Raw genomic sequence first — 14411 nt, 5'->3', positions numbered from 1 at the left:
GGTTTTATGTGTTTTAGGGAAGTATGAGACATCAATCAAATACTCAAACCAGGAGGGTAGGAGGGTTGCAGGGTATAGGTAAATTTAAACATTTTCTGGTTGACAGTTGGTTAAGTTTATCTAAAGACCTGGGATGATAGAAAGGAAATGTTAAGATAAAAGATTTTGGAGATCAAGGTTCCATTGAAGTCTTACAGTGGCTGCCCATAGAGACAATAGATGACAAATGTTTCCTATTCATCTCTTTAAAGGGTATTAGACTTTTAGCTAATCTCTTTAGGATTAGGAGGGCTTGGAAGAAAAAGATCTAGTTATGTTAACAGAGATTCTTTACAGATACAGATTTTCCCTCACAAAGGATGGCTTTGCAGGGCCATTTTCTTTTTCCTTTTTTTTTTCTTTTTGAGACAGAGACTCACTCCATTGCCCAGACTGGAGTGCAGTGGCATGAATCTTGGCTCATTACAACTTCTTCCTCCCAGGTTCAAGTGATCCTCTTGCCTCAGCCTCTTGAGCAGCTGGAATTACAGACACTTGCCACCACGCCCAGCTAATTTTTGTATTTTTAGTAAAGACAGCACGTTTTGCCATGTTGGCCAGGCTGATCTCGGAACTTCTGACCTCAGCTGATCCACCTCCTTAGGCCTCCCGAGGTGCTGGGATTACAGGCGTTAGCCACTGTGCCTGGCCTGCAGGGCCATTTTCAAGGTATGGCAAAGAAACATGTTTTGGGGTTAAATATTTTGCTTTTTTCCCTGTCTCACAACGTTATGCCAGAGTCAGGTTGGAAAGTAAGTCATGATATATAGGGGTAAATAAACCCATCTAATGAGAATTTATGGTTTGTAAGGCATGATTCCCTAGACTCCTCTGATAGGAATTTGGGCAAGATTAAAAAGTCAGAGCTTAGTCCTCAGTTCCTCCTCTTGGCCAAAAAGTATTCCACAAAATGCATATGCAGGCCAACAAACAGTGGCAGGTCCCACAGTGCTAGGAAGGCTCATTTCTAGAATTGTCTGATTTGGTCATTTGGTGAGGTCCCACAGCACTAGGAAGGGTTGGTCATTCCTAGAGTAGTCTGATTTGGTGGCAGTAGTTTTTAAGTATATGTGATTTGGATCACTGGGGGAGGACACGGTCTGACCTGATATAATAGCCAGTTTTTTTAAGGGGTGAGATGGAATCAGGCCTGGGGTTTAGTCTAAAAAAAAAAAAAAATCCCAGGTCATACCTATTTTGTGAGCTATCATAATCTGGTTCTGTAATTTTGCCTTTTCCTTTTGCTGAATATAGCATAACATTTACAAGAGGTATATAATCCTAATACCGTGACAAATACCATAAAGATAGCAAAGATTAGGTGTCTAGGAAGATTGTAGGTAGAGTCAGAGGGTAGTAAACAACCTAACCAGCCAAAAAAGCCACTGCATGCATTATCATATTCTTTGATCAGACTCACAATGTGTTTACCCTCCTTATCAAGGGTCATTTGAACCTTATGATAAATCTTATTTGAGGATTGTAGGACTGACACTAAATCAGAATCCAATAAATTTAACCTCTCTTCTGGCCAATTTGTCTCCATAGATAAAACATCCTGAGGAGGGTATAAATCAAATGCAAGGAACTCCTGGTCCTCAATGTCTAAATTGTCATAGGACTTGTTAACAGTGGGCAGATCTATTTTTCCCACCACTTTTGTATTGCACCATATGCTGGTATTTGGAAGAGAAAAAGAGGTTTTGTCACAAAAGAAGTCATATAATTCTACAGTGCTGTTTTTTTGTCCCTCCCAACAGAAGCGGCCCTTCCCCATATACCAGATATTATGTCCCATAGGGGTGGATATTAGAGGCCAAGTTTGGGAAAAATCTGGGTTCCAAGTAGTTTGAGGGCATAGCCATTCTCCTTTTCTGTTTTCACAATCTGAAAGGGAGAAGGGATGCCATGTGTTATTACCAGCTAAAACAGCCCACCTATTTCCCATGGGAAGTATTCTTGTGTTGTTTATAATAGTCCCAATGCCTGCCAGTTGGACGACAGAGTAACTTTGAGCCTCATTTAACTTCGGTGCCTGTGCTCTGAGAATACAATGTTTAAAGTCACATTTACCGTCCAAAATTCTCCATAAGTTTGGTGGACCATATGTTTTCCACAGGTGTTTGGATTGTGCCTCAGTATTGAGGATAGTAGGCCATTGCTTCATAGCCACCTCAGATTCCATTTGTAGTAAAATAGACATGAGCCCCTGTTGAGTAAGAGTACATGCTTGTCCCCATCTTTGGGTTTGGGAGTATGTTTTCATGGTTTGTCTGGTTTCTTCTATCCATTCGATGAGTGCTGCATTATCTTTTAAAGCAGCTTCCCATCCTTTTCCCTCTTCCTGGAATAGCATTCCTTCAATGTGGCCTATTTTTGATAGGGAACTTTTTTCTAAAGAATGTCTTTCTTCATTAGTCATGAACTCAGCTTGCCCCAGTATGCCTAGCCCAGCTCCAACTCCTCCAGTGAGGTCACGCTTTAGTTTTTTGGGTGGCCAATTTTGGTGTATCCACCAGGAATGCTGTTGCCATTGTATACTGATGGCATTTGTACAATTTGGATAAATGGAGTCTATCCAGAACCGCTGGGTATCCCAAACAATTGTTAGGTGAGTGGAGGTTACACCTAAGTATGCCCTGGTCTGGGTATTCCATAAGGCTTCCCAGAGGCGCCCTGGTCTTAGGGTGGAATTTGTGCTGTCAGGGATCTCTGTCCACCAGTTGACCATAATTAGTTCTTTAATGGCAGTGTCAGTGTGATTGGTGCCAGACAGAAGCATCCAGCCACAAGCACAGGGCTGGTGGTTATTTGGGCAGGCTGTGCTATGGCAGTTTATACAGGCCGCAGCTAGATTTTTCCCATTGTACCCAGGCAGTTGTCTCAATTGATAATCCCCAATATCTATTGTTATGCAGTGTTCTACCTGGTTAGACCCCCTCAGTGATCGCCCTGAGGCATTGTTAGGTAAGTATTCCTTCAGGGTGTCATATTTGGTTGTAGCTCTATAATAGAAGTACCCTAAAAAGGGGGTACTTCGGGAAATGTTTAGAATGGTGCTGTTCCATGTAACACTCTTCATTGCATCCTGATCTATATCGTACCAAATGATGTGGGCTTTGCCTTCAGAAAGATTGCTGAGGTTAGCAGGGGACCAGGAGAAATGTTCAGGTTTGAAGAGAGAAGGAGTGCGGGGTAGGCAGACAGAGGAGATTGTGGGAATGAGAATGAACAAGTAAAACATTTTCCTGGCTTTAGCAAGGGAATGTATAGCTGCACCCATTTAGAAAGTTATACCAAGAAAGATTGCATAGATCCCAAACAACTTTTTAGGGGTCTCAGTTAAAACATTCAGGGTTTTAGCAATATTCTATAGCAAGGAAAGAATGAGAGTTAATTTTAGGGTTCATGAGGACTGGCCTGGTCCAGCGTCTCTGGAAGTATGTCTGCTTTCATTGTAGTCCTAGAGACTGGCTGAGCCTCTAGTGTTCTCTTGCTTTGCAGGTGGGTGTCAGAGACCAGTTCAGAAGTCTAGAGGCAGTCAGGAATGTGGTCAAATGCTCGTTTTAGGTATGAAATGTGAATCCAAGAAGCAACTTCCTTTAACTTTGCAGCTCGAGAGTTGATTAAAAGCCTCTGATAAGGTCCTTTCCAGCAAGGTGGTAGGGAATCCTTCAGTTGGTGTCTTTTGTCCAATATACAAAGTCACCTGGCTGTCATCTGTGGTCTTTGGGGTCATCAGCCCCCGGGAGCTCCTGTGGAAAGATTCTGTTACCAGCATTGTTTTATTTGTTAAGGTTTTGAGGAACCCTTGACAATACTGGAGTATTTCCCCTTTGAGTAAGGCTGGTTTGTATAAGCCCTTAGCCAGCCTCATAGGTCTCCCTGTTACGATTTCATGGGCAGTAAACAATGTTTTTGAAAAGAAGTGGATCTAAGATTAAGTAAGACCAGTTGGAGGGCTTTTGGCCATGGGAAGTTAAAAGCCTCTGTCAACTTAGCTATTGAGTTGTTTGTTTGTTTTTTTTTTTTTGACATGGAGTTTTGCTCTTGTTGCCCAGGCTGGAGTGCAATGGCGCGATCTCGGCTCACCGCAACCTCCACCTCCTGGGTTCAGGCAATTCTCCTGCCTCAGCCTCCTGAGTAGCTGGGATTACAGGCACGTGCCACCATGCCCAGCTAATTTTTAGTATCTTTAGTAGAGACGGGGTTTTACCATGTTGACCAGGATGGTCTCGATCTCTTGACCTTGTGATCCACCCGCCTCGGCCTCCCAAAGTGCTGGGATTATAGGCTTGAGCCACCACGCCCAGCCACTAATTGAGTTTTTATTGTGCTATTTGTTCGTTCCACCAACCTGGAGGATTGGGGATGGTAGATCCAATGGAAATGTTGTATTATAGGCCAGATTTTGCAAATGTATTGAACAACTTGTCCAGTAAAATAGGTCCCAAGATCACTGTGCAGTTCAGAAGGAATTCCCCAAACTGGAATGATTCTCTCTAACACAATTTTCCCTGCTGTTAAGGTGGTAGCCCTCCAACAAGGAAATGCTTCTACCCAATGAGAAAACATATAAACTAAGACCACTAGTGAAAATTTACAATGGCCATATCTGGATAAAATCCAACTGCTATGCTTCAAAAGGTTCTATTGGCAAAGGAAAATGAACTTGGGAACCATGTAAGAGCTTGCTAGGGCTATGTTTTCGGCATACAATACATCAAGAGTATACTTTTCAGGCCTCCATGGGGGATGGTTTTCAAAAGTATTGTTTTTCCCATGATACTCTTTTTTCATGGGCTCACTGACTCATTTCGTGAATAAACTGAAGGAAAGGCAATTGCACACCTATGGGAACTATGTTTTTTTGTTAGGCCCTACCCATAATTTCTTACTTGGGTCAAACATGCCTCCTTTCTGTTTCTCTTGAGGGATAGATGCTTATTGATATTGTAAAAGAATGTTAGTTAGGGTATTTGTAGGACAAAAAGTACATTCCTATACAGGACAGGCCATCTTTCCTAAGGCAGCATTCTTTGCTGCAGCATCACCTAGATTATTTTGTTTTGCTTCTTCAGTGTTGTCCTTTGAGTGTCCAGGAATTTTTATGATTGCAAGTTGCTTTGGCATCTGAGTTGCTTCTAGTAACTCTGAGACTTGGTGCCCATTTCGTGTGGGCTGTCCAGATGAGGTAAGAAATCCTGTCTGTTTCCATAGCATACCAAAATCATGGGCTACTTCGAAAGCATATCAGCTATCGGTATATATATTTGCCACTTTTCCTTTAGCTTAATTTATAAGCTCTAGTTAGTGCCATTAATTCAGCCATCTGGACTGATTTTACTCCTTAGAGTCGGGCACTTTGAATTATGTTTGTTATAGAAGTGATGGCATATCCTGCCCAGTAATGCCTTTTGTTGCCCCTTAAATAAGAACCATTCCTGAACCAAATTAATTCAGCGCTCTCTATGGGAGTTTCCTGTAATTCTTCCCTAGGGGAGAGTAAGATATTAGTTAGTAGACTGCAGTCCTGTTCCTCTTCCTCTTATTCACCTGGAAGGGGAGCCAGGTAGCAGGGTTAACAGTGTTACAGTGCTTCAAAATGATGTTGGGGGCAGAAAGCAGGAATACCTCATAAGAGGTGAAGCACCTACCAGAAGAGTATTGAGTGTAGTGAGAGCTTAGAAGAGATTTCAGAGTCGGGGGCATAGATGGTTAGAGAGGACCCTAGGACAAATTCTTGAGTGTTTTTGCATAAGGTGGCTGCAACTTATAAAGCTCTCATTCAAGAAGGGTGCCCCCTTGCAACTGGATCTAACTGTTGACTGAAATAACCACTTGGTCTGTGATTGTCACTATGTGTTTTTTTGTTTTTGTTTTTGTTTTTAAAAAGGAAATGTATTTCAAAAGCATAAGGGGACACTTATATTTAAACAAAGTGATAAAAAGTGTCTCTTAAGAGAAAAAAACCCAAAACATTAAGTTTTTCATTCAAATTCAGAAGCAAAAATAACCTAAGTTGTGCACTGTGGCCTTAGGAAAGAGAAGGGGAAGAGCAAGGGGTAAGGGAACAGTCAACTCCGTATCAAACTTGAGAGAGTAAAGTCACTTCTGCTCAGCTTTGAGTTTACAAATAAGCTTCTAAAGAGGAAAAGTGGAAAAATTATACTTACTGTTCAAATTTATTTAGTTGTAGTCTCAATACAATTTCTGTACTTGAAAGGGCTTTGGGTCACTGGCTGATCTATCTCTGAGGTCCATATTAGCTGTCAGTTTTCAAATGGCAATTTTATATTATTCCACGGGACCCTTGCAAACTCCCAAATTGGTTGTTAAATTGTTTTAGTTATAAACTCATAATTTTAGGGACTTTCTTTCTCTATTTTCTTTCTTTCTCTGTTTCTCTCTCTTTCTCTTTCTTTCTTTCTTTCTTTCTTTCTTTCTTTCTTTCTTTCTTTCTTTCCTCTCTCTTCTCTCTCTCCTCCCTCCTCCCTCCTCTCTCTCTCTCTCTCTCTCTCTCTCTCTTTCTTTCTTTTGAAGGGGTCTCACTTTGTTGCCTAGGATGGAGTGCAGTGGCATGATCTCAGCTTACTGCAACCTCTTTCCCCACTGGTTCAAGCAAGATTCTCCTGCCTCAGCCTCTGGAGTAGCTGGGATTACAGGCATATGTCACCACACCTAGCTAAATTTTATAAATTTTAGTAGAGACAGGGTTTTACCATATTGGCCAGGTTGGTCTCAAACTCCTGACCTCCCAAAGTGCTGGGATTACAGGCATGAGCCACTGCCGTTGCCCAGGCTGGAGTGAAGTGGCGTGATCTTGGCTCACTGCAACCTCTGCCTCCTGGGTCTGAGCAATTCTCCTGCCTCATCCTCCTGAGTAGCTGGGATTACAGGCGTGCGCTACCACAGCTGGCCAATTTTTGTATTTTTAGTAGAGATGAGATTTCACTGTGTTGGTCAGGCTGGTCTCGAACTCCTAACCTCGTGATTTGCCCGCCTCAGGTTCCCAAAGTGCTGGGATTACAGGTGTGAGCCACCATTCTCAGCCGGTCTTTTTTTTTCTTAATGATTGTTTGTGACAGTGGTCAGCTAGGGTGACTAGGTGGCTGGTGGGCAAGGAAGCCCAAGCCACACTGTTCCTCTTTATTAGGGCTGCTAACTCCTTCTCTAAACTTTTTTTTTTTTTTTTTTTTTGAGACCAAGTTTCGCTGTTGTTACCCAGACTGGAGTGCAGTGGCAGGATCTCAGCTCACCACAACCTCCACCTCCTGGGTTCAAGCAATTCTCCTGCCTCAGCCTCCCGAGTAGCTGGGACTACAGGTGTGCACCACCATGCCCAGCTAATTTTTGTATTTTTAGTAGAGACAGGGTTTCACCTTGTTGACCAGGATGGTCTCGATCTCTTGACCTCGTGATCCACCCGCCTCGGCCTCCCAAAGTGCTGGGATTATAGGCGTGAGCCACCGCAGCTGGCCCTCCTTCTCTAAACTTACATAAACCTAGAATTTAGTGAGGTGTCACTTACTTTTCAGGAGGTATCCTGAAAACTGTTTGAGTGTCCTTTCAAACCTGATATAAAAGTCAGGCATGATTTTGTTTGGGCATATTTTACATTGTTTCACCTTGCCCAATCTGTAACCTTGGGGAATGTGTGTGGTACAGTTTCACGGAGGCAATTGCAAAGTTCTCTGCATTTCTCTCTTCCAGTTGCATCTATTTTGTCAAAATCTTCTAAAGGCCGTTTCCAATCTGCTACTCTAAATCATTCTTCAGCTTTGTTTTGGGAACCTGCAACTCAACCAGCTGATATAGGTCAGAGAACCCTCAATCATAAGTTTTAAGCATTAATTGGAATTCCTTAGAAAACCCAAAGGGATCATCTGTTGGATTGGTGAATTCAGGTACCAGGGCCTTTAACTCTGGTTTGGTCCAGGGGGTATACATTATGTTAGGATGCCCTCTGCCTGTGGGTTTTACCCTAAAAGGAGCAAATAATACGCTAAAAGGATTTTATTTTATCCAGCTATTTCTGACACCCTCTTACTTGAAGCAAGGGAATAGGGGAAGGAGAAGGAAAAATGAAATTGTCCGGATAAGGAGGTTCAGAGAGTAGAGTCAGGAGGAGCAGAAGGGGAGACAGTTTCTGGAGCCTTCCTGATTTCAAAAGTGGCTTCTACTAATTTCTTTAATTCTGAGACAGTTTCAAAAAATTTTTTTATTAACTTCCTGGAGGGAGGCAAGCTTATAATTTCCTCTTTTTGATGATTCTAGGTGCCAGCTAAGTACGATTCCCATTCATTTTCTTTCATTTGGGGGCCTAATTTTTGTTTTTTTTTTTTTTGAAACGGAGTTTTGCTTTTGTTACCCAGGCTGGAGTGCAATGGCACAATCTCGGCTCACCGCAACCTCCGCCCCCTGGGTTCAGGCAATTCTCCTGCCTCAGCCTCCTGAGTAGCTGGGATTACAGGCGTGCGCCACCATGCCCAGGTAATTTTTTGTATTTTTAGTAGAGATGGGGTTTCACCATGTTGACCAGAATGGTTTCGATCTTTTGACCTCGTGATCCACCTGCCTCGGCCTCCCAAAGTGCTGGATATAGGCGTGAGCCACCACGCCCGGCCTGGGGGCCTAATTTTTCTAATCTAATGCGCAGGAAAACCAGTTTAGGGATATCAGAAGTTCCACATTTTGGAAACCTTAGACCCAAGCTAACTTTATTAAGATCTTCCTATTTACATAAATACTTGCAAGTCAAGGCACCATAGTTATTAAACATAAGCCCCGCTGGGGTGTCTGTAGGGGACCACTGTCCTTGCCTTTCCTCTCTTTTGGCCGGTTTATTTTCCATCTCTCCTTTTTTTTTTCAAGAGTAACTGACCTGTGGCTTAAGGCTTTTGTGTGGTGGATCGGCATGTGCCACTTTTGGACAGCACTCCACAGTGTGTCACCACTGAGTCATTTCTACCCTCTTACGTGTCTCAATTTCTCTCTTCAGAGGTCTGTCACCTCTGAGAATTCTCAAAACACTGGGTTATCAGCCCTTATATGCGTTTCCTGGACGAGCCTTTTGAAATTAATATTTACTGGGAGTTTCCTATAGGGCCACTGCACGTTGCAGAGGGCCAACCCCCCAAACACTCCCATGAGGCCCCCAGTCAACCAGGGGCACCTTTCGACTGGGAGGAGCAGAATGCCCTTTCTCTCCAGTGCTGAAGAACTCAATATCTCATTTACTTATGAAAAATAACGGTTCAGTTCCTCACACAAAGTGCGTACAGACAAACCCATTGAGATTAATTTTGAGAGAAAAGGCAATGGAGAAAGGCTGTTTTGAATGCACCTCTGAAACTAAAATTAAGATTTTAACCAACTTCCTAGGAGAAAAAAGAGAGAGAGAAAAAAAAACAGCTCAGAATAAATCAAAGACCATCAACCAAAATGGGAGGTCCAGGACTCAGGCGGACTTACCAAGAGAAGCCTAGGACTCGGTGAGGCTTCAGTGGGTCCCTGCTGGTACCTTAGCTCGGGTTTCAGGTAACTCCTTCAGGGTCCTCAGTCTTCTCTCTGGCCCATGTGTTTGAGCACCAGATTATTGTCGACGAAAAGAGTCAAACACTGTAAAATATTTGAAGAGATTTATTCTGAGCCAGATAGGAGTGACCGTGGCCTGTGACACAGCCCTCAGGAGCTCCTGAGAACATGTGCCCAAGGTGGTTTGGGTAGTTTGGTTTTATGTATTTTAGGGAGGCATGAGACATCAATCAAATACATTTAAGAAATAACGTTAGTTTGGTTCAGAAAGGCAGGACAACTCAAACCAGGGCGGTGGGGGTGTTGCAGAGTATAGGTAAATTTAAACATTTTTTGATCATTAGTTGAGTTTTTCTAAAGACCTGGGAAATGTTCAGGTTAAGATAAAAAATTGTGGAGACAAAGGTTCCTTTGAAGTCTTAGAGTAGCTGCCCTTAGAGACAATAGACGACAAATGTTACTAGACATTTAGCTTTTCTCTTCAGGATTGGGAGGACCTGGAAGAGAAAGATCTAGCTACGTTAATAGAGATTCTTTACAGATGCAGATTTTCCTCCACAAAGGATGGCTTTGCAGGGCCATTTTCAAGATATACCAGAGAAACATGTCTTGGGGTTAAATATTTTGATTTTTTTGCTTGTCTCATAATGTTGTGCCAGGGTCAGATTGGAAACTAAATCATGATATATAGGGTTAAATAAAACCCATCTGATGAGAATTTATGGTCTGTAGGGCATGACTTCCCAGACCCCTTAGATAGGAATTTGGGCCAGATAAAAATATGAGAGCTTAGTCCCCACTGGCTTTTTTGGGCTTTATTCACAACACCTCTGAGACCAAAAGTATAGGTTTTTTTCTCCCCTGCATGCCAGCCAGTTCTCATTCCTGAATACCAACTGGCTGTTCTACAATTAAATTCTGATACTACCCAGAGTTAGTGAAGACCCCACAGGTCTTAACCCCATTTTGGATGCCAGCCAAAAGTATTGAGTTCCTGCCAGGCATGGTGGCTCACATCTGTAATCCTAGCACTTTGGCAGGCCAAGGTGGGAGGATTACTTCAGCCCAAGGGTCAAGACCAGCCTGGGCAACATAGCAAAACCTCATCTCTATAAAAAATTTAAAAACTTAGGCCAGGCACGGTGGCTCATGCCTGTAATACTAGCACTTTGGGAGGCCAAGGTGGGCAGATTGCCTGAGGTCAGGAGTTCAATACCAATTTGGCCTTGGTGAAACCCCATCTCTACTAAAAATGCAAAAATTAGCTGGGCATAGTAATGAGTGCCTATAATCCCAGCTACTTGGGATGCTGAGGTAGGAGAATCACTTTAACCTGGGAGGTGGAGGTTGCAGTGACCCGAGATTGTAGCACTGCACTCCAGCCTGGGCAACAGAGCAAGACTCTGTCTCAGAAAAAAAAAAAAAAATTAGCTGGGCATAGTGGCACATATCTGTAGTTCTAGCTATTCAGGAGGCTGCGGCAGGAGAATCACTTGAGCTCAGAATATCTAGGCTGTGGTGATCTCTGATTGCACGACTCCACTCCAGCCTGGTTGATGGGTGACAGAACAAGACTTTCTCTCTCTCTCTCTCTCTCTCTCTCTCTCTCTCTATATATATATATATATATATATATATATATATATGCCAGCCTGGAGGACTGAAATTTCTAACCCCTCAAATCATGCTTTGGTCTTTCTGACTACCATATATATATATACATATATATATATATATATATATATATGGAAAGAGAGAGAAAGAGTCCCCAGGTTACCCACACTTATATCTAGCTACAGATTGGGCATTCTCATGATCCCTACCTCCAATTCAATAATATGCTGAAATAGCACATGAAGTAAAGTTCTTTACTTACCATTACTGGTTTATTATAAAGGATACAGCTCAGGAGCAACCAAATGGAAGAGATACATAGGGCAAGGTATGGAAGAAGAGTGCAAAGCTTCCATGTCCTCTCCAGGCACATCACCCTTCTAGCACACACTTCAATGTGCTCCTTGCCTTAAAAGCTCTCTAAACCCTGATGTTTAGGGTTTTTATGGAGTCTCTCGTAGGCACCATTGATTAAATCATTAGCCATTGGCGATTAACTCAATCTCCATCTCCTCTCCTCTCCCTGAAGGCCAGCCTGGAGGACTGAAATTTCTAACCCCTCAAATCATGCTTTGGTCTTTCTGACTACCAGCCCCATCTTGAAGCTATCTAGGCCCCCCCACAATCACCACCATTCATCTCAATAGTGTACAAGAAACACTCTTATCACCAGATTCCAAGGATTTTAGGGAGCTGTGTGTAAGGAACCATAAACAAAGACCATACCTATTTCCTATTATATCATAGGTTCCCATCACCTGAAATATGAAGTCCTAATGCCTTACAACATCTTACTTTGACTGTAAATCACCTGGACTTTCTTCCATGAGATTAGACTTAAAAAATTTATATAAACACCCTCTGTACTATTTTTGTACTTTTGATATTCCCTCTGCTTCAAAATGTTCCTTTATTTCTTGTGATATTGCCATTTTCTTCATGAAACTCTTAATTCCTTCATTCAGACTTAATATGCACTCAAATACCTGAACTAAATTTTCTCTTTTTTCTGTATCACTTGGACTGTCTGAACTAAACCTTTTCTATTATATCTTTGACCTTTTACTTCAAATTGTAGTTTATTGTGTATTGCTGGGGCTCAGAAAACAATACCCCAAAATTAAAGCTTCAAAAGTAGAAGTTTTTCTCTGACCTCCTGCCCCCTGCTCTCCTGCCTCTCAGTCCCATTCTCCCCTAAGGCTAACTATAGCAACTACAATCCCTTTTCCCCAAGGTGGGTCATAGAAACCAGAACTCCTTGTCCCCAAAGCTAGTCATAAAACCTAAAAGTATTATTCTTACATTCCCTCTGCCTTTCTGTGTAAAAACTGGCCATAAAGAAATTGACCTTCCTTATTTTACTGTAGGTCATAAGATCCTGGTTTCACAGAGGGTCCTGTCCCACACCCAGAAGGAAGAAATGCATGCTCAGAGAGGCCAGGAAGAATTAGGCAGACAGGCCTTGCTGGGTTTCTCCACTCTTTTAGTCTATTAGTTTTAGAGTCTTTAGCATTAGACTCTTTTTGTCCAATCATATTTCTATAGCTCTTCCATACTTTGTTGAACCTATGCACAAAAATGGAAAATTTCCCCTCTATCTTTGGCTCTCCAATGTAAAGGCTTCTGTGAATGCAGGTTAAATAAAATTGTATGCCTTTTTTCATATTAATCTGCCCCATGTCAATGATTCTTTTCAGCAAACTTTCAGAGGGCCCTTGGCCCCTACAGTATACATCTCTTCCACACTATCATGAGTTTATTTTGGGTGTAGACCATGTATAGGACACAGTCACACTTTTATAACTTAGCATGTAGTCATCTTTGCTTTCAACTTTTAGTTAAATTTTATAATTCACTGGGCAGACCGATTGAGCAATTTCAAAAATTGCCTGGTTTATCTTTGTACTACCCCTAAAAAATGACTCGAATAATTTTGCTTCACAGATCATAAAAGCACAGGATGACGGAGTTTCACTCTTGTTGCCCAGGTTGGAGTGCAGTGGCACAATCTCGGCTTACCACAACCTTTGCCTCCTGGGTTCAAGTGATTCTCCTGCCTCGGCCTCCCAAATAGCTGGGATTACAAGCATGTATCACCATGCCCCGCTAATTTTGTATTTTTAGTAGAGATGGGGTTTCTCCATGTTGGTCAGGCTGGTCTTCAACTCCCAACTTGAGGTCATCTACCCACCTCGGCCTCCCAAAGTGCTGGGATTACAGGCTTGAGCCTTCGTGCCTGGCCAAAAGTTGCTGTCTTTATACATGTTTCCTGAAATCAGCAGTGTAAACAGAAATGAACCCTTCTATCATCTGTAATAAATTATTCTCAATAATTAGAATTGTAATGTGTGCCATCAGTATTTTTTTTTCCAAGACAGGGTCTGGCTCTGTTACCCAGGCTGGAGTGCAGTAGCATGATCTTGGCTTACTGCAACCTCTGCTTCCCAGGCTTAAGTGATTCTCTCACTTCAGAATAGCTGAGGTGAGATCTCCTGAATAGCTGGGACTGCACATACATGCCACCATGCTCAGCTAATATTTGTATTTTTTGTTGCTCTTGTACTCCTAAGCTCAAGGGATGCACTTGCCTCAGCCTCCCAAAGTGCCCAGCCCATCAGTATATTTTTTGATGAAGCGTGTTATAGGATAATAATATGGGTTAGCAAGATTCACTGCATCTCCAGGCTGGGCACAGTGGCTTACATTTGCAGTCCCAACACTTTGGGTGACCAACACAGAGGATCACTTGAAGCCAGGAGCTCACATAGCAAGATAGCAAGATCCCATCTCTACAAAAAGTTTAAAAGAAAGCAGCAGCCCAGACATGGTGGCTCATGCCTGTAATCCCAACACTTTGGGAGGCCGAGGCAGGTGGATCACCTGAGGTCAGGACTTTGAGACCAGCCTGACCAACAAGGTGAAACCCCGTCTCTACTAAAAATGCAAAAATTATCTGGGAGTGGTGGCAGGCGCCTGTAATCCCAGCTACTTAGGAGGCTAAGGCAGGAGAATAACTTGACCCCAGGAGGTGGAGGCTACAGTGAGCCAAGATTACACCACTGCACTCCAGCCTGGGTGGCTGAGAGAGACTCCACCTCAAAACAAAACAGCAACAACAAACACATTCCTCACTTTATTCCATTCTATGTTCTTCCTGCCAGCTGGTCAGTCATCATTTAGAAGTGCCTGCTATATGCCAGGTACCATTCTAGGTGCTAGAG

General features: G+C 42.7%; 1 protein-coding gene across 9 annotated transcripts in view; it reads left to right on the top strand.

The window, feature by feature from the left end:
• COMMD1 (copper metabolism domain containing 1) overlaps nt 1-14411 on the top strand; it is a 300356-nt gene that overhangs the window by 183557 nt on the left and 102388 nt on the right. Inside the window, exon 3 of one of the 9 annotated variants that reach the window (XM_054244919.2) lies at nt 8415-8532. The exons of the other annotated variants lie outside the window; for them this stretch is intronic. Within the exon in view, the coding sequence (XP_054100894.2) occupies nt 8415-8532 (118 nt within the window). The remainder of the gene's footprint in view (nt 1-8414; nt 8533-14411) is intronic. 9 annotated transcript variants of the gene reach the window in all.

This window comes from Callithrix jacchus, chromosome 14 (genome assembly GCF_049354715.1).
Source record: "Callithrix jacchus isolate 240 chromosome 14, calJac240_pri, whole genome shotgun sequence".
In the NCBI taxonomy this organism is placed as follows: Eukaryota; Metazoa; Chordata; class Mammalia; order Primates; family Cebidae; genus Callithrix; species Callithrix jacchus.
The sequence above is the reverse complement of the archived record's forward strand: the minus strand, read 5'-3'. Positions and strand labels throughout refer to the sequence as shown.